Genomic DNA, 19,142 nt, shown 5'->3' with positions numbered 1-19,142 from the left:
CCTGCAGCTGAGTAGCTGAGTATAGCTGGAGAGCTACATGCCATGCTTGAGGGTCTCCCTTTAAATTTGTACTCAAGGAAAGCTGGCAATAATATATTAGCAACAGCAGCATAGCAGCTGGGGAGCCTTTTGGAGAGAAGTTAAAGCCTGCTAAGGATTCTCATCTCCTTGGAGGGAACAAAGCAGTGATCGAAAGACAAAATCCCTGCTTTTGTGGAGCTTACGTTGAGGACAAATTTCTTATGAGATTTCCTTTGCTCTGTATCCGCTCATGATCAATCACGTTTCAAGACAAATAAGCAAAGAAACAAGTAAATCTAGAGGACGTCCGTACTGGCTGGCAGCTGATATGCAGAAACTAGAGCAAAGTAAGGGAGATGGGCAGGGGCTGGTTCCTTAGCACGGGGTGGTTGGAGATTTACAGGAAGTTAGGGAGCAAGCTCTGTGGTTCAGGAAGAGCGTTCCTGACAGAAAGAACACCAAGTGCTTTGTAAATGCAATAAAAGAAAAAAGAAAAAAGAACACCAAGTGCAAAGGTTCTGAGGCAGAAACTTGGTTTGTGGCCAGTGTGCCTGGGGCAGAGCCATGAGGCGGGTGTGGGAGGAAGGGGGCCCGACAGGTAGTGGGGACGTGCTGTTCAGGGCCTCACGGGTGATTACACAGGCCTGTTTGCTCTACATGGGACTGGATGCCACTGGAGGCTTCTGTACAGAGGGTGGTATGATCTGATCTATCCATTAAGAGTCCCTCTAACATCTAGATGAGAGTGATGATGGACCAGGGTGGCAGCCATGGGCGGGGTGAGAAGTTGCTGGGTTGGGGATCTGTTCTGAGTGGAGTCAACAAGATTTCATGATGGATGGGATGAAGGGCATGAGAGAGAAAGGAGCCTGGCAGGGATAAATCAAAGGTTTTTGGTTAATGCAACTGGAAAAGCAGAGTGGGCCATTTATGGAGTTGGAGAAGACTTAGCAGAAGTAGGTTTGCTGGGATAGGGGAGGGGCTTGCATCAGGGAACCAGGAACTTAATTTTGGATGTAGCAAGCTTGAAGTGACCATGAGGTATCCAAACAGGGATGCCCAGCAGGCATTTTGAGATACACACACAAACACACACAGACACACACATGGCCGAGAGAGCTGGGGGGTAGAGATGCCAAGCAGGCAGCCCACTAGCTTCTAGACAATAATGAATACATGAGATGGGATGGAGTCATGGGGACACTGTCTAAACTTGGAGAAGAAAAGCAAAGTCCTGGAGCCTGCAAAGTTTAGAAATGATAGTGACCAGGGGACAATCATTGAGGCAGAAGGAGAAAGGAGGGAGCGTGGCATCTTAGAAGGCAAGCAAAGAAAGCATCAGATGCTGCTAAAGGGCCAAGGCAGAGGAGGACGGAGATTCAACCACCGGATATGGTTGCCTCAAGGTCCCTGGTGGCAGTGACAGGAGCTGTTTGGGGGAGACCTAACTGGAGTGGTTCCACAAGATAACAGAAGGAAGGAATCAGAGGCAGCCAGGGAGAGAGGTCCTATCCGAATCACTGGGTAGGGAAGAGGAGGTGGCTTCCAGCTGGCACCAGGATGGGTGCTTTGGTGGGGATGAGGCATCCTCAGGAACAGCAGGGGAGGCTGACTGGAGATGTGAACGTAGGCACATTTGTGGAGGTGGTGCTCAGTGGTACCAAAGGTCTGCTTGAGGGCTGTGGCCATGCACAAGGCAAGATTTAACCAGGGTGGGGGTTACAATGTGAAGTACACTGTGGGGGCCAGGCTCCAGTCCCCGGTATCTCCACTAAACACTAGTGTGGGTGTTGCCGTAGAGGTATGTTGTAGCTGTGGTTGACATCTACAATCAGCTGACTTTAAGTAAGGAGATTACCCTTGATACTCTGGGAAGGCAGTATATAATCAGTTCAAAGACCCTGAAAGAGAAACTGAGGTTTCTGTAAGAAAAATTCTAACGTGGGACCACAGCATCAATTCCTGTCTGAGTTTCTGGTCTGCCCTACAAATTTCAGACCTGCCTATCCAGCCCTCACAATCATGTAAACCAATTCTGTGAGTTAAATCTCAATCTCTCGGCCACGTGCGGTGGCTCACACCTGTAATCCCAGCACTTTGGGAGGCTGAGGCAGGCGGATCACCCGAGGTAAGGAGTTCCAGACCAGCCTGGCCAACACGGTGAAACCCTGTCTCTACTGAAAATACAAAAATTAGTCAAGCGTGGTGGCTTGTGCCTGTAATCCCAGCTACCCAGGAGGCTGAGGCAGAGGAATCTCTGGAACCTGGGAGACAGGGGCTGTGGGGAGCTGAGATCGCTCCACTGCATTCCAGCCTGGGCAATAAGAACAAGACTTCATCTCAAGAAAAAAAAAAATCTCAATCTCTTTTTCCCTCTCACCCACCTCTCCCTCTCTCTCTCCCTACCCCCTGCTGGGTGTTTCTGTGGAGAAACTTTATGGATACATACAACCAAAAGAGAAAGGGGAAGGGGGTGAAGACCATGCAAGTGAATGAGTGGACCATGGAACTAAAGGCAGTGAAGCACAAATGGGGTGAGCCACAGCAGGTATGCCTGGATGTCTGGGTGGGGTCAAGGAATCGGGACAGCTGAGGCACTAGAGGGCATGAGCTGGACAGAGAGGAGCTGGTACTCAGAGTAGAATGCCTGCAACTGGGATGAAGGAGAGGGCATGCTTACTGGTGATGACAGGAGGGCAGCATCACTGGGTGAGAGAGGCGAGAGCATTGGTAGGGTCATCTACGTGAACACTGAATTCACAAATCATAATGCCAGAAAGGAGCTGAAATCCTATAAAGTGGAGTCACCTGGGAAGGGGAGCAGATGGCTGTGGGTGGCCATCACAAGGAAGGAAGGGTGTTGGGGTTTGTATAGTCTGAGGGTATCCTCTTCAAAGCTGGAGGGGCTTAGAGCGGCATGAGGGAGAATGGTTCGGAGGCAGCCATGATGAGTACGGAAGATGTCTACCCCATCTCCAGGCCCGGAGGTGTGAGCAGTGTGGGAGAGAAAACAGCCATAACTTTGCAGCAGAAGCAATGGTCTTAATATTTCATAAACAAAAACCATATGGCAAATGACACCAAAGCCAAGAATAAGAGCCCAGTGACAGGCTGAGGGAAGCCATCCATAAGGACACAAGCACAGGATCGGCACTCCAACTAGAGTAACAAGGAAGAAAAGGCAATCCCAAAGACAAAGGGGCAAAGGACACAAACATTTCATACAGGAGGAAGCCTGAAAGCCGATCACCCAATGACAGAGTGGCTGGTTACTTGATCAGGGAGGACATGTGACTCTGAACATCAGCGAGGCACCATTTCATACTCCTCAAAATGGCAACACCAAAAAGTCTAGTTATGCTCCACGGTGGCAAGGATGTGGAGCAATGGGGCTCCTGCCACACTGTGGTGTGAGGTGAAATTGACATAGCAGCTTTGTCGAGCCATCTGGCAACATGTAATAAAATTCAAGCTATTCATACCTGAACAACATGGAGGAAGCTGAAAACATCATGCTAAGTGAAAAAAATATAAATATGACGCAGAAGTATGAATACGACATAATTCTGTTTATATGAAATGTCCAGAAGAGGCCCATCCATAGAGATGGGAAGCAGATGAGTGGCTGCCAGGGGCTGGGAGGGGAGGAGAGGGGATGGCTATGAGATTTCATTTTGGCGGAATACAAATATTCTGGAGTTAGATCATGGGAGATGGTTGCACAGCTTTGTGGATATATGGATAACCACTGAATTGCATATGTTAAAAATGTGATATTGGCAGTACATGAATCTTTTTTTAATGAATTCTTTCTTAATCAAAAAAAACATGACCCTGTGGCCCAGCACCCATACTTTTTGCAGCTGGCCCAAACAGCCCATGGACTGCTTTTGAAGTACAGTTTCCCTGGTACACAGCCACATTCATTTGTTCATTTAAGTGCTGATCATGGCTGCTTTTGTACTACCAGGACAGAGCTGAGTGGCTGCGACAGAGATGATGGTTATTCATTCTGAGTAGTAAGAATGTGGTGTTGTTTCCTATAACTTTGAAAATGTTCACAATGCAACAATTTTTTTTCAAACAATTTGGCTGGCCTCTGAGCAAGGGAAGTATCGTGGTTCCCCCTCATGAGTTGTGGGAAATCAGCAAGGTCCATTACCTGTCGGCTGCAGAGGTCACCCACAAAGAACTGCACCTGGGGATTATCAAACCCTTGCCGGATGTCAAAGACATTGACAGCATATCCTCTTGCCAGCAACTGCTCCACCATGTGCTGCCCCAGGAATCCAGAGCCCCCGATCACTGTGCATTTCTTAGCCTGTGGAAAGAGAGGAATGGTAGGGAAGACCAGTGTAGTGAGAACTGGAAGCTGTAGAGTCCAGAACTGCGTATCATGAGCCACTGCAATGGTAGATATACTTGTTTGTCTGTAGCTCTTCCTGAGCCAAGTTGGAAGGTTTATATCATTCTGGTGTTCCATCACTAGTGTAACCTTCTCTCCTGGGATCAGTAAGGAGGGAAGAGAGACAGCAAATGACACTGAGATTGACTTTGGCTGGATTTGATGACAAGATCCATGCTTTGTATTTAGTGAAAAGAAATCAAACCACCTATGACCAAAACTGGACAATCTTAAAAGAAAACAAACCTGTGATACCTTTGTGTTCCTGATCCCTGGGTGCTTCTCTAAGGACAAGAAAAAAAAAAAAGGCAGCCATTTGGTAGCTGATAGCTTGCATTGAAAACATCAGAAAGAAGGAAGCAGTCTCCATACTCGATGGACAAAGTCAGTCCCTTTTCCTCCCTGACCACAGCAGGGCTGGGCTGTGTCGCTTTGGGCTCATCACCCGACCCCTTCTTGCCTCAGCTTAGAAATCTAAGACCACCTTCATGGGCTGTCCTAGTGGGGCTGCAGTGAGGATGGGCGAGCCCAGGGCTCTGCTTTGCCTCCTCTGAACTGCAAGGAAGTTGAAGAAATGGGGAGAGCCATGGCGTTTATGTCTCAGCCTCCACAACATGCACGATTCCTCGGGTAATTGCAGTTCTGGTGACTGGGCATAATGCAAGGACAGAGGAGCACATGCAGGCCCTTCAATATCCTCCCTCCAGTATGTCAGTGCCAAACTGCGGCTGCTGTACACCAGACCAGCTGGCTATGAGTGTCTGTAAGGAGGACCTGTGATAGCCTTCCGCCCTAGGTTATTTCTAAAACTGTATCTGGGCCTCCTTAAGATGACAACCTCCACTTTCCTTAGCTCATATAGAGTAAATCCAAGTTGGGTGTGTGGAAATGAAATATCTTAAATAAATTATGTTCTTGATTAGAAAAACAAACAAATCTCCCTACTTATCCCTTAAACATTAACAAAATTGAACTATGCAAGAGACTGAAGGAATGCCAGGGCCAGACGGCCGCTACACATCCGCCTCCTTCCCAGTTGGGGTGTCCCATCTGAAACGGCACTCATACTGGATTCCACCAGGCCCGCCTGGAGATGGCACTGTACTTCAGCCTCATTTGTTCATGTGCAACTACTAACAAAATCGGCCTTACCATTCTTCTGCCACCCAAAACTAACTTCCCAACCTGTTCTTTTCTAGGCTTTATTCTGAATATTCCTATACACATGCAATCATACCAGGTTACATATGATATATTTCCTCAGGTCCTGGCCAAATTAAATACAAAACTCCCATCAATCCCTTTTCTAGCAATCCCTTTCTTCTCCCCTCCTCCCAAGTCAGCTGTACAGGCAAACTGTAGCTATTTAGAATAACTCTGAGCTGCCTGTTTCCCAACCTGGGCTTCCGCAGTTTTTACTAAAAGTCTGAACCCAAAGACAGTTAGAACTAGATATGTTTTGAGAGCATCATGAGGGATTTCAGACTGCCTTGCTTGTATCATTTGGCATCTCCAGTTACAGGTGTTTCAAAGGATGCTAATCTTTTCAAAAAACAAATAACCTTGCTGTTATGTCTAGTGAGATTTCATTTCACGATTTTAATTGTGACTAATCACAATTAAAGGCAGAGGTTGCAGTGAGCCAAGATCGTGCCATTGCACTCCAGCCTGGGTGACAGGGCAAGACTTCATCTCAAAAACAAAAACAAAACAACAATACCCAACATTGATTAATCCATGTACAAATATACAACTATTAACCCACAGGTAAATAGTAACAGCTTCTTGGTATGTACGTGTCAACTTTCTCCTTACCTGATTCTGGTTAACCTTTTCTATGTCAGTACTCACTCTGGGAATATCCTCTGTCAAATGCGTCCATGCAACTTGGTCTCTCACTGGCTCACTAACTGCTGGTTCCATTTCAAAGCAAAATATGGTCCCGTTTGCAATCAGATTTTCTTTTCTTAAAGACATAGAGATAGACATTAATGTTGCCTAAGTCAAAGCATCTTTAGCTGTTAGTGTTTTGTGCAGATGCCATCCCCATTAGTTTTTATAAGCAGCTGAACCATAGGTACAGCCGTTCGAGGAGACACTGCGCCAATGTTTCTGTAATGCAGGCATGACTAGACCCATGACCTACCATACAGTTGGATTAGAGGCAGCACGGGAGGCCACTTAAATAAGCTCACTCATCAGTTATAACATAAAAATGGTTTTTGGCACTGTAGCTTTTTCCATGGTTCTCCCATTCTTCAGTCAGCCTTGATTTCTCCTGTGGTGCTCATTAGGGTGTGGCAGTGCCCACGCCTAGGGAGTCCTGGTCTGGTCCTATCATGAACTGCATGGATCTGCTCCAGTCACTTCCCTTTGCTGCAGCTCAGTTTCCCGATCAATGAAATAGGCTCAAGGGCTCATGTCTAGGAGCTCAGGACATGGGATGCTGGGACAGGGGATGAGTGGAGTGCAATGGGAGATGGAGCTCTTCTGCTTGGCTAAGTTAAAGCCACTCTGATGATGGGTTGAGGAACTCAAGAGTATCTAGGGCCATCAGAAACGCTTGGGAAATGGTCAGAGTATGGTGGGGACCCAACACTTTACAGCAAGGAGATGGTAGCAACGAAGTCCAAAAATGTTACCAGAGATGACAGCCCTTAGGGTGCTTCTCTCCTTCATCACCCACAATACTGAACTGCAAACACAAAGAAGCCACTTGACTATGATGTAATTGGTCTTGTGTCTATGTTTTCTTAGTTGACAATTTACTTAGTCATGGATCCCCTCACATCTGGAGATGGCAACATCCACAAGAAGAGTCTTAACTTTGCTCATGAAAGGCTAGATTCACAGAATGCTTCAGTGAGGAGGTGGCAGGCAGGCGGCACTGGGGTTCCACCTGCTGTGACTGCTCCAATCCAACCCTATACCTCAAATTTTACACTCCTTGCCACTTTTAATGAATGGGCATGATCACGTGTCCCAGTGGGGACTGATTTTAAGACCATGTAGAAGGCCAACATGGCTTTGAAATGGATGTAGGACCCTCAATGTCTGGAGGGGCCATTTGGGGAGACCATTTTTCTAAACTCATACTGAAAATTATCAAGAAACTGTATTTCAAAACTTGACTTGTCATGGCCATTTTTAGAATGCACTAAAGTCAATCTGTAACTCTGCACCTGCCCTGTCCCTCCCTTTATCCCATAATCCCCTTCACATTGGCAGGGGCCCTGTCATCTGTTCATTCGAAAGACACGCGGCTGACATTGAACTCATTGTGACTCTATGTGTATCTGGACCAAAGCAGGTAGAGAAAAAAGATTTTAGCACCTTGCACCAAAGTCTTGCCCACTGCTGCAACCTGGGCAAGAAGCACAGTGCCCAGCATGAAGTGGGCACTCCCATATCGCCCTGGGATCATGAGACTGCTGTGTGGACACACCCACTAGAGTCCCCATGCTGCTCTCCATCGCGCACATGCATATCCCATCTAAGGGGCAGGGGCTTCAGTGGGGCAAATTACTGCTATTTCACAATGATACAATCACAAATGCCCACTGCTGGCTTCTTATCCAGTTTCCCCAGATACTCAGGGAAACATGAGTCAATGAAAAGGCAGATGGCATCTATAGGGGCAAGGAAATCGCCCACATCTGGCCTCTGACCCCACCAAGGCCTTATTCACCTCTGCTGGCAGGGGATCTGAGGGGTGTGTGCCTGGGGCAATGACAGGACCACATGATGGGCCAACTAGGCCAGCCAGGCTAAGCAAGCCCACCCCTGCAGAGTTCTGTTCCTGTAAGCCTCTGCTCACCCTCTATGCCTGAGAAAATCACAAATCGCGCCACTCCTCAGTACAGCTGGCAATAAATGAATGAAACAAGAGTCTGCTGTGTTTAAATCCCAGCTATGTACTATTCTTTACCAGCAGGCAGCCCTCGGAAGGGGGGTTATTTAAAAGAACTGAGCCTGCCTTTCCTCATCTGTCAAGTAAATGGCTTCATAAGGTCTTTATGAGGATAGTGTCAAATACCTGTCAACACGCCATTCAAGGCAGCTCATTTTCTTATCACTGTAACATAGCTTCCTGTGCAGGAGTCTCCCTGGCCATGCATCCTCTTGGGCCTTCTTTGGAGTCTCTCCACCACTCTAGTCCTCCCCTGTCTAACCTGCTGCCATGTGGTGTCAGCTTGGGCAGGCAGGGACTATTCTATCTGCCCTGGAAATGACTCCCAGGTCCTGCTTTAAAGGCTAACTCCTGGGGTTGTTGCAACAACCAGATGCTGGCTAACAAATAAACAGCCAAGGACTTGTCTTGTAAAGTATGTGTACAGTGGCAGCATGAGCAGGGGTGTAAATAAAGAATAAGACAGATTGGGACTTGCAAGCAAACTTGGGTGGAAAGAATTATTTCCTCTTTGGCCTCATTCAAAGAACAGCATAACGACTAATACCAGACCCTTCATTCAGTTCTTCTTAACAAAAATTAGAACCAAAGAATGTTTCACTGCTCCTGCAGCCTTAAGTTTTGCATGAAAAGTAGGAAAAGAATGGTCCAATAGAAGCCCCTGGTGGCCTGGTGGGCCCAAAATCCAATGACAAGTGTTCTTCTAAGAGACGTATAGAGGGGAAAGGCAGGCAGAAGAGGAGGCCATGTGAAGATGGAGGTAGAGGTTAGAATGATGTGGCTACAAGTCAAGGAACACCTGGAGCCACCAGATGCTGGGACAAAGGAAGGAGGAGTCTCCCCTGGATCCTTCAGAGGGAGCACAGTCTTATCAACACCTTGATTTTAGACTTCTGGCCTCCAGAACTGTGAGAAGCGCATTTCTGTTGTTCTAAGTCACCCAGTTTGTGGTCATCTGCTACAGCAGACCTAGCAAACTATACAAGTATCCTCTGCAGTCCCGAAATCCAAATAGCAGAGCTGCCAATTCCACACATCCTCCTGTACGACTAGCAAAAGCAAGAAGCCTGAGAGCCTATTCCTCTCCTCGTTTGCTAGAGGAGGGTGTAGGAGGTGAAAGAAGAAACATGTCTCGCCCCAACAGAGCTGTACTGCTGAAACAATAATCACACAATTCCTTGCAAACCAGTCTCTTGTCAAAACAAAATCTCTTTTGTCTCAAATTATATGCCAATTATTTTAAAGTTTGTAAATACTATGAGTCAGATAAGAATTCTGGTGACAGCTTAGCTGTCTCTATGGCTTGGAGTGCCCAGAGCTAGCCTAGCAAATGAGTCAGATCCCACGGGCAACCCCCATCCCCTGCCTGCTCACCTAAATTCACCATGTTATGTATGCTCGGGTTAAAATGTACATTGAGAATGGCTGTGATTGAACAGACATTTCTCCAAAGAAGATCTATTTTAAAGATGGCCAAAATGCACATAAAAAGATGTTCAACAGGCTGGGCATGGTGGCTCACACTTGAAATCCCAGCACTTTGGAGGCCGAGGGTGGTGGATCACTTGTGGTCAGGAGTTCAAGACCAGCCTGGCCAACATCGTGAAACCCTGTCTCTACTAAAAATACAAAAATTAGCTGGGCGTGGTGGCACATGCCTGTAATTCTAGCTACTCAGGAGGCAGAGGCAGGAGAATCGCTTGAACCTGGGAGGCGGAGATTGCAGTGAGCCAAGGTCACGCCATTTTACTCCAGCTTGGGCAACAAGAGCAAAACTCCCACTTAAAAAAAAAGCCCTGTACACCTAAAATCAGTGAAAATGGTACATTTTCCGTTATGTCTACTTTACCACACATACACACAGAAGAATAGCTCTGAACTCTTGAAAACAAGACTCCAAAGAGCAATGTTCTAGGGGCTGGTGGATTGTTATGGTTCACACATCAGAAGCCTCAAGTCTTTTCCTTTAAAATGTTAGGTATTTAATCCATTAAAAACCAGTATGTGCACCCACTATGTACACTGGGATGAAAATCTTATGCTAAAAATAATCTAGGAAAACAGAGCCATCTTGTACTGGTAAAATCCCAGCACCTTGCTCCGCAGTGCAGGGCCACGGAAGCACAAAGCTGAGCTGACTTGCCCCAGCAAAATAAAGGCCAAATGGACCCCTCTAAAGAGATGTGACTTCCTAGCCACTGGCCTCCCTAATCCTAATCTGGGTATTTTCCTTCCCGTGTCACATCTTGGAATTCTGAAAGGCAGGCCTTACTTTTGCTCCTACAGGCCTCCTGCTTTGCTGCAATTTATCTAAGAAATACATCCATAATGAAGGTGTGTGCCGCCTCAGGTGAAGCGAGAAGAGAGAAGCGAGTTAGCTCAACCTCATCCTTCCTGATAGGGAACGTTCCGGCCACTGATTCCTGTAGGCCAAAGGAAAGAACAGTCTGTTTCAAACCAGAGAGAGAGATGAATCAGAAACCCATCAGCATGCCTGTGAGCTTAGCTTATGCTGTTCCTCTGCACGGAATACCTCCCCTCTCGTCCCCCATCTAGGCTGGGAGACAGGAGCAAACAAACAGTTGAGGAAGTGTGTCCCCACTCTGATGAGGGTGAGCCCAGAGCACCAATGCCAGCTGCTGGCTCAGGGGAGCCTGCCCCAACTAGTCGACCCCTAAGCTGACTTCAAAAGACCCCAGAAGAATGAGTCAAACAGAGGGCATGGTGTCCTGAAAGACATTCCATGGCCAGGGGTGGGAAGGACAAAGTGATGGCACAGAGACAGCATGTTCTGATAAATGTGACAAGCTGTGTCACAGCAAGTGTGAAGTAAGATCAGGAGCAAAGCTGAGAACCTAAGGGGCCTGTGTGCCAAGCTAAGGAGTTCCCCGGGGTGAAAGATGCTGAGGCTCCTGGAAGTTGGAAGCAGGAGTAAGAGTTGTGGTTGGAAAGATCACCCTGCAGCAGTGTGGGGAAGAGATTTTGGACAAGTCTAAGGCTCTAGGCATGTCGGGTAGGGGGAATGACAAGAGCAAAGAGACAAGAATTACATTTGACCCTTGAACAATGTGGGGGTCAGGAGCACTGAGACCCACAGTCAAAAATCCACACAGAACTTTTAACTTACCTAAAACTTTACTAATAGAGCTTACTGTTGGCTGCAAGCCTTACCAATAATGTAAATAGTTGATCAACAAATATTTCATATGTTACATGTATTACATGCTGTGTTCCAGCAATCAATTAAGGTAGAGAAAATTTGACTATGAAATCATAAGGAAGAGGAAATATATTTACCATTCATTGAGTGAACGGTCTTCATGCTGAGTAGGCTGAGAAGGAAGATGAGGAGTTGATCTTGCTGCTCAGGGGTGGCAGAGATGAGAGAAAATCTGCCTCCATAGGCAGACCCACAAGGTTGAAACCCATGCTGTTCAGGGGTCAACTGTAATATTGCCTGAAGACCTGCTCAACATCAGGCCACTTTACATATAAGTACCTTATCCCATTGAGATGTGAAAGTATCCCATCAGGCAGACAGTACCAGTCTCACTCGACAAATAAGAAGCAGACTCAGAGAGGTTAAGCAACTTGTCCAAAGTCACACAGCCTGCACACAACCTGGGCAGAACTTGGGTTTGTCTCGTGTGGTCTGTCAGGCCTCCAATCTGCAGGCTGACGGATGGGGAAGCAAGGTGTGGAGGGACATTAAGCTAGAAGGGTTAGGTTAGCAGGGGCAAAACTGGGCAGAGGGATCACATGCCAGGCTAAGGAGCCCTTTACAGTACAGGCTGTGAAGGTTTAAGAGCTGGGAGCTGCCCTGACCAGAGCTGTTCACTATGAAGATTAGCCTGGCAGAGCAGGGGGGGGGGCTAGATAGGTGAGAGGTAGGAAACAGGGGGACTACTCATCTGTTGTCTGACCAAGATTTACTGAGCACCTAATATGTTCCCCTCTCTGTTCCAGGTCCTGGAGTACCATTAGTTAATACCACAAAGATGCCTGCCCTCAGACAGCCTGCTTTCTAGCGGAGGGAGAACAGAGAACAAAATAAATAAGCAAAATATACAGTAGGTCAGAAGGTGGTAAGTAATATTGGAAAAAAAGTAGAGCAAGGTGAGTGGTTTATTTGTACTGGAGGCTGCAGTACTTAAATAGGGTGCTTAAGAGGAGGCAGGCAGAGGGAACAACTGGGACACAAATGAGAGGCAGGAGTGTGGCTGGCACATGAGGTTCAACGACAAAGCCAGTATTGTGGGGCTGGAGTGAGCCTGAGGAGAGAAGAAGAGTGATAGGAGGGAACATGTGCCAGGCTTTGCAGAACATGGTAAGAACTCTGGCTCGGACTACTTGGGAGGCTGATGATGACCCAAAAGTTATGAATCTGTTCACTGCTGAAGAAGGAAGAGGGCAAAGGGCAGAGGCTCCATTTAAAAAGTTCTAATAAGCCTCGGGCCTTTGTCTGCCTGAGAAACTTACACTCTGCCCTTTGCCTCCCTAGATTACTGCCCCAATGCCTGGAGGAAAGGCAGGTGAAGGCTGAAAGCCACGGGAATAGCGAAAGAGGGCAAATTGGAACTCCAGCTCTCCTTCTGCAGGTCTATCTCAGTCCACAGCCCTTGCACACGCTCCCTTTTAATCCTCCAGGCATACCAGTAACTTCCAAAACTCCTGTGACTTTGCTTATGAGGGCTTCTAGGCCTGGAATGCTCCTCCTTATCTGCCTTGAGTGGGTGTCAAAGAGTATATTTTGATGACCTCTCCCGGCCCCTCATGCTCGCTCACATCCCCCTCACGCCTTTCAAAGTCCGTTCCCAAAGCCCCCAGTTCACCGTACTGGGCTGCTTTTAGCCACGTGAGACCTAAAGTGATCCCCTCTTGGAACCTAATCTGGGTCATATACTTCTGGGGGCAGTCTGGGGGTGCTCTCGAAGGGCCACCCTCAAAGAGCGAGCCTCGGCTGGATTCAGTTCCTAGGTCTCAGCAGTTCGACCTCTGCAACGACGCTCAGCACACCCCTTCCCTTCTCTGGGTCTCAGTTGCCATGTGAGTACAGCCCCTACTCCAACACGCAAGGTCAGTAGTCTCTGGGGGTCTGATGCACTCGGTCCCTAACTCAGCCTGAGATCAGCCCAGAAAGCACCCGACCCGGGCGGCCCCGCAGCTCCTCACTCTCCCGCCCTGCCCAGTCGCTGACACAAGGTGACCTCCAAGGGCAAGACCAAGACTCTTACCCGTCCGTAAGCGCCCCCCTGGCTGGCCTCAGCTTGCAAGCAGGCTGCACCCACCGAACTCTAGCCCCAGACCGCCACCCTTTACTACCCTCCAGAGTGAGACGAGAATCAGCCGAGCTTCCTCCACCAAGGGGATTGGCCCAGCTCAGCGTTGGCTCAGCCAATTGGCGTTCGCGGCGTGATCTTGCCCAATAATGACTGGCCTGTGTCGCCAGCGTGCCCCTCCCCGCGCTGGTCCAGGGCTTTGCCAGGTTAATTCCACCCACTTCGGTCCTGAACCAATGGAGAGCGGCGACGGCGAGAGGACGGCCAATGGAGAGCGGGGCTGCGCGCAGGGGGCGGTGGGAACGGCGCCGAGTCAGTGTGTACGGCGGTTGCCTAACAACCGGCAGCGGAGTCCCTTGGCTATGGTGAGTGCTGGCCGCTCCGTCGTGCCCCACGCCCAGAGGTTGAGCCCTTCCCAAGCCCCGGCTAGGCCACGCCGCCTCTCCTGCGCCTTTTTCGGCTTTGGCGTATCAGTCCTTCCTTTGAGCTCTTTCCCGGAAGGGTAGGGTACAGACGCTAACCAACCTACTGGGCCTGCGCTTCGCTGCTGCCTCCCCTTCACCCACAACAGGCCCACACCCGCTCCTCGGGCTCCCCTGGCCTTCCCTGGTCCCCTCGGTGACCCTCCCTGGGCAAAAAAGACTCGAATCCCTCACAGACGCCTGACTCTCTCAGACCTTGGCCTCCTGGCCGCCTCATCCTGCCAAAATTTCCCCACAGAACTGGGAGAATGTGTATTGTTTTCTTTGAAAATGTTTTCTACAATATAAATATAGGGGCATTAAGGGGGTGCTTCTAGCTTCTTGGAGAATGCACGAAAGTGCCAGATGGATTGAGTTTTATTGTTAGATACTGACACAATATACATCTTAACAACTTACTAATGTTTGGCGAAATCTAGAAGTAATTGGGAAGTCAGAGAGAGTACTTACTGGGAAGCGGAGTACTGGGAGTGGGCATTTTAAGGCTGTTTCCAGAACCAGGATCCCCACATTTGGGAAGAGCTGATTATCTCTAGTTATTCACAGTCAGTTTCTTGACTAGCTCTCTTTTGGGATGATTTTCAATAAGAGGCATCCTTACTGAACAAATTATCTCCCTGCGTCTAGAAACAATAGTAAAGAAAAGGGAGGGATAGAAGTTCATGGAAAGATTGATTGTTCTTGTCAGTAAACCCTATCATCTTTCTTGTTAAGCAAAGCTTTGGAATTGGTTATAAATGACTTTAAAAATACATATAGCTGTCTGTAACTATGTTATGTAAATATGGACTGTATTATATATTATTGTGCTTATGTATTTACATAACATATAAAGGCCTCCAACTTTAAGAAGGCAAACATGGCGTCAAGTGCCCAGCGAAAAAGAATGAGTCCTAAGCCTGAGCTTACAGAAGAGCAGAAGCAGGAGATCCGGGAAGCGTTTGATCTTTTCGATGCGGATGGAACTGGCAGCATAGATGTTAAGGAACTTAAGGCAAGCTCTATGCATTCCTGCTGTTTGCCCTGCCTTTCCTCTCCCTCTTCCTTGCCATCTCCTTATCACCTCTCTACCCCTTTTGCCCTCTTCTCCCTGCAGTAAGTAACAGGGGAGGTTGTACTGTGCTCTCTTTTCCTGTCTTTACTTACCTTGAGTATTATCAAATTGATTGCAGATACCAATTAGATCAGTGTTATAGTGTTCCCCAATCATATTAACATTATCACATCAGATGTGGGCTTAATGCTCTCAACACTGTTATTTTTGCTTCTGCTAGTTTAGATGTGTATATTGAGACAATCTTGTTTTCATTATAGGTGGCAATGAGGGCCCTGGGCTTTGAACCCAAGAAAGAAGAAATTAAGAAAATGATAAGTGAAATTGATAAGGAAGGGACAGGAAAAATGAACTTTGGTGACTTTTTAACTGTGATGACCCAGAAAATGGTAAGTAGTTAAGACAATTAGCATGGTACAGAGCCCCAGTCATCTGCACAGGCCCATGGCATCTGCCTGTTAAAATAGTCATGTGACCACACAGCAGTCCAGGGAGCAGCTGCATCAGGAGGCCTGCCCTCCCGTCATGCTACTTTGGGCTCCCAAAATAAGCCCTTGTGCTTCTCTCTCAAGACTTCCAAGCAGACACCTCTTCCCTCAGAATTCCAAACCGGTTAAGAAATAGATGTGGGATAGGGACAGATACAGGGACAGGGAGCAAATGTCACCTTGGATGGAGTGCCTGGCTTGCCTGGTGTTTCTCTGAGGCCAAAATGGGCTTCCTGACACTGGCTGCAAGTCTAGACTTGAATTATTGTTAAAAAGGAGAGGGTGACCTGACTGGGCAGTGGCAGGGCTACAGGACAGAAGTAACCGTGATGTCTGCCTACTCATGTGTTTTATGTTCTACTTGTTAAGTCTGAGAAGGATACCAAAGAAGAAATCCTGAAGGCTTTTAAGCTCTTTGATGATGATGAAACTGGGAAGATTTCGTTCAAAAATCTGAAACGCGTGGCCAAGGAGTTGGGTGAGAACCTGACTGATGAGGAGCTGCAGGTTTGTAACACGTCACACTGAACTTCAGATTCCCACCTTTCAGCCTTCTGTGACTTTTCTGTTACATTTTTCCTGGTATGAGCGTCTCTTTGAAGGAAAGCCAGTGGACTCTTGTCCCTTTGCGGACAGCTGAATTCTCCTTTAATAGTCAGACAAACCTGTGAACCCTGCTTCTAGAAAAATGCACATATGCACAATTTTACTTACTATTTTGGGTTCCAGGAATCCCTCCAGTCAAGGTAGTCTTCAAGCTCCCTCCCAGGTGATATGTTTGACAAAGTATGACTTGGTTTTCAAATAACTTTTCAGGAACCAGGCTGTTATCAGGAGTAGCATACTGGCATTGGGTGGACTACAATGATCTTTTCACATAGCATTATTAAAAGTCTATTACGGCCGGGCGCGGTGGCTCACGCCTGTAATCCCAGCACTTTGGGAGGCCGAGGCAGGCAGATCGTGAGGTCAAGAGATCAAGACCATCCTGGCCCACATGGTGAAACCCCATCTCTACTAAAAATACAAAAATTAGCCGGGCATGGTAGCGCATGCCTGCAGTCCCAGCTACTCAGGAGGCTGAGGCAGGAGAATTGCTTGAACCTGGGAGGCGGAGGTTGCAGTGAGCCGAGATTGTGCCACTGCACTCCAGCCTGGCAGCTGGCGACGGAGCAAGACTCTGTCTCAAAAAAAGAAAAAAAAAAAAAAGTCTGTTGCTTGCCAGGCACAGTGGCTCACGCCTATAATCCCAGTACTTTGGGAGGCTGAGGCAGGAGGATCACTTGAGGCCAGGAATTTGGTACTAGTGTGGGCAGCATAGAGACCCTGTCTCTAAAAAAAGGTCTATTCCTTAATCACCTTTTTGCATTAGTTTATAAATTAACCTAACCTGAATATTTACTGTCATATAGGAAATGATTGATGAAGCTGATCGAGATGGAGATGGAGAGGTCAGTGAGCAAGAGTTTCTGCGCATCATGAAAAAGACCAGCCTTTATTAAGATCAGTGTCTTCTTTTCTACTGCAAGCACATGTAACTAGATTTAGTACCTGCCATTGTGTGAAATCTGGCTTTTGAGAACACAAACGTTTCCCTCACTGACCTCCCTGTATCACTTTAATAATGACCTTGAACCTATTTTAGCCTTTTGGAAGTGTTCTTTTATATTAAAGTTCTTTGTAAAATGACCTGCTAATTACTCTAATTCTCAAAAGCAAAACAAGAGCACATTAGCGTGAAGAAAAGGATCTTAAAGCTTTGAGCACCTGCCATTTTGCCTTGCATTGTTTCACTCTTGTCATGCATTGCCACATATCCACAAACGCAGAGCGACTTCTTAGACAAGCACATGTTGTACCTGTGTCACCACAAGCAGCAGTCATTTTTCAGTGGTTCCAGTTTTTGTTTGACACTTGAGTGCAGTTTTTCCTTTATACAACCCAGTGAACTCTCGCACTGGCATTTGGATGTGTGTTAATGCTATCTGTTTTATCTTAAAAATAAAACCTTTCTCAGTTTGACCTTGTGTTCTCTAAGGATGAGTTTTTTAGCTTTGTCTATGAGTTCATCTTCTCAACTATTGTGTTGAAGGCAGCCTGTTATATACAAAACTCCTTACCAGCCTATGGACAGAAAATGAATAATCCTTTGCTACTCTCCTGGCATGAATTGCTTTTTGCCTTGGGAACCTGCTGGTTTGTAAAACTAGCAGAATTTTTGTATCACCTAAACCTAAATGATGCTCTAAAAATAGTTTTGGCAAAGTGCAAGACTGGAAAAGAGTCTTGTTAGTAATTTGTGCTTGAATGAAATGGGGAGAGCCAGGCTAATCCAACACTAGGATGGATTCAGCCAACCTCTCATGAATCTACGTGCTTAGGGTATCTCGCAGACTCTTGGAGGTAGATTGGGCTGAGTGACCCTGCCCAGCCATCTTCCTGGCCTTGCATGGGATTACCTGTGACAGAAATCCTGGTAGATGACATCAAAGTCTCTGCTCCAGGGTGAGAGTCGGGGGAGATAGAAGGGGTGAGGAAGAATAGAAAATGAACAATCATGGAAAGCTCATTTGTTCACATGGAGAGGCAGTAAACGGGTTTTCAAACTTCTAGGGGTCGGCTAGTCCCTTGGGGATAGGGTTGCCTGATTTAGCTAATAAAAAGAAAGCCTAGGTAAATTTGCAGTTCAGATCAACAATGCATTTTTGTTTAGTATGAGCATATCCCATTCGGATTTTTTGTTTATTAATTGTTGATCTGAAATGGAAATTTACCTGGGCATCGTGTAATGCCACTGGCCACCGTACCTGGGGAGCATGTTACAGAGGCCAGAGGTCTGGCCCTGGGTCTCATGCCTGGACCCTGATACTCTGCAGGACTTGGGGGACCAGGAATCTGAACTTTACCATATTGCCCAGATGAGCCTCATGCAGAAGAACTGCTCCTGGGGGAATACTTGGGGGAAGAGCCCGACCCTGGCTCCTCACACACATACTCCCCCACTTCCATGCCGGGCAATTTGGGGCAAGCTACTTGTCTAAGTGCCCGGAGTTTCGTGTCTGTGTAGGGGAGAAGAGTTGTGCCAACTCAGAATCATTGGAGGTGAAATACAAACTTACAGACAGGACCTGGCTTGAAGGTGTTCGGTCTCACTCCCATTCCTTTGTCACAGTTATCATATAAGCTTTCTTGTTAAATACGGGTCCATGAAGCTTTTATAATTACTGTTTCCCAAAGTCAGTTGATAGCATTTCCTAGTATGATTTGGCCTTTGTTGTATTGTGATTTTATAATAGGCATATGATTGGATAAAAGACATAATATTTGAAAGGAGTGAAAAGACTGCCTCCCATTTTACTGTGAACTGTAACCCTGGAAACACTCATTTTTAAAAAAGTTAATGAAACGAGATCATGTCCTTTGCAGAGACATGGATGAAACTGGAAGCCATTATCCTCAGCAGACTAACCCAGGAACACAAAGCCAGACACTGCATGTTCTCA

The 19,142-nt window shown here is 47.1% G+C and overlaps 2 protein-coding genes across 3 annotated transcripts in view; one reads left to right on the top strand and one right to left on the bottom strand.

The window, feature by feature from the left end:
* NSDHL (NAD(P) dependent steroid dehydrogenase-like) overlaps window positions 1-13,716 on the bottom strand; it is a 28,341-nt gene extending 14,625 nt beyond the window's left edge. Inside the window, exons 1-3 of one of the 2 annotated variants that reach the window (XM_032264158.1) lie at window positions 13,571-13,716; window positions 6,242-6,392; window positions 4,184-4,342 (exon numbers count right to left, since the gene is read on the bottom strand). In XM_032264158.1, the coding sequence (XP_032120049.1) occupies window positions 4,184-4,342; window positions 6,242-6,349 (267 nt within the window). In that variant the 5' untranslated portion in view covers window positions 6,350-6,392; window positions 13,571-13,716. The remainder of the gene's footprint in view (window positions 1-4,183; window positions 4,343-6,241; window positions 6,393-13,570) is intronic. The other variant, XM_032264159.1, reaches the window with a different exon arrangement.
* A 157-nt stretch (window positions 13,717-13,873) lies between these two features.
* Window positions 13,874-17,661, top strand: CETN2 (centrin 2). The gene is made up of 5 exons (XM_032264157.1): window positions 13,874-13,980; window positions 14,933-15,091; window positions 15,412-15,540; window positions 16,009-16,146; window positions 17,052-17,661. The coding sequence occupies exons 1-5, from the start codon at window positions 13,978-13,980 to the stop codon at window positions 17,139-17,141; spliced, it is 519 nt and encodes a 172-aa protein (XP_032120048.1). The 5' UTR covers window positions 13,874-13,977; the 3' UTR covers window positions 17,142-17,661.
* The last annotated feature ends 1,481 nt before the right edge of the window (window positions 17,662-19,142 follow it).

Source organism: Sapajus apella, unplaced genomic scaffold (genome assembly GCF_009761245.1).
Source record: "Sapajus apella isolate SASKATOON/1434 unplaced genomic scaffold, GSC_monkey_1.0 scaffold142, whole genome shotgun sequence".
In the NCBI taxonomy this organism is placed as follows: Eukaryota; Metazoa; Chordata; class Mammalia; order Primates; family Cebidae; genus Sapajus; species Sapajus apella.
The sequence above is the reverse complement of the archived record's forward strand: the minus strand, read 5'-3'. Positions and strand labels throughout refer to the sequence as shown.

Excerpts from the sequence above, each read along its gene's own strand:
- CETN2 (XM_032264157.1), top strand. Across the intron at positions 15,092-15,411 it reads TAGATGTTAAGGAACTTAAG|GTGGCAATGAGGGCCCTGGG; the intron begins GCAAGCTCTATG and ends TTTTCATTATAG. Across the intron at positions 16,147-17,051 it reads TGACTGATGAGGAGCTGCAG|GAAATGATTGATGAAGCTGA; the intron begins GTTTGTAACACG and ends ACTGTCATATAG.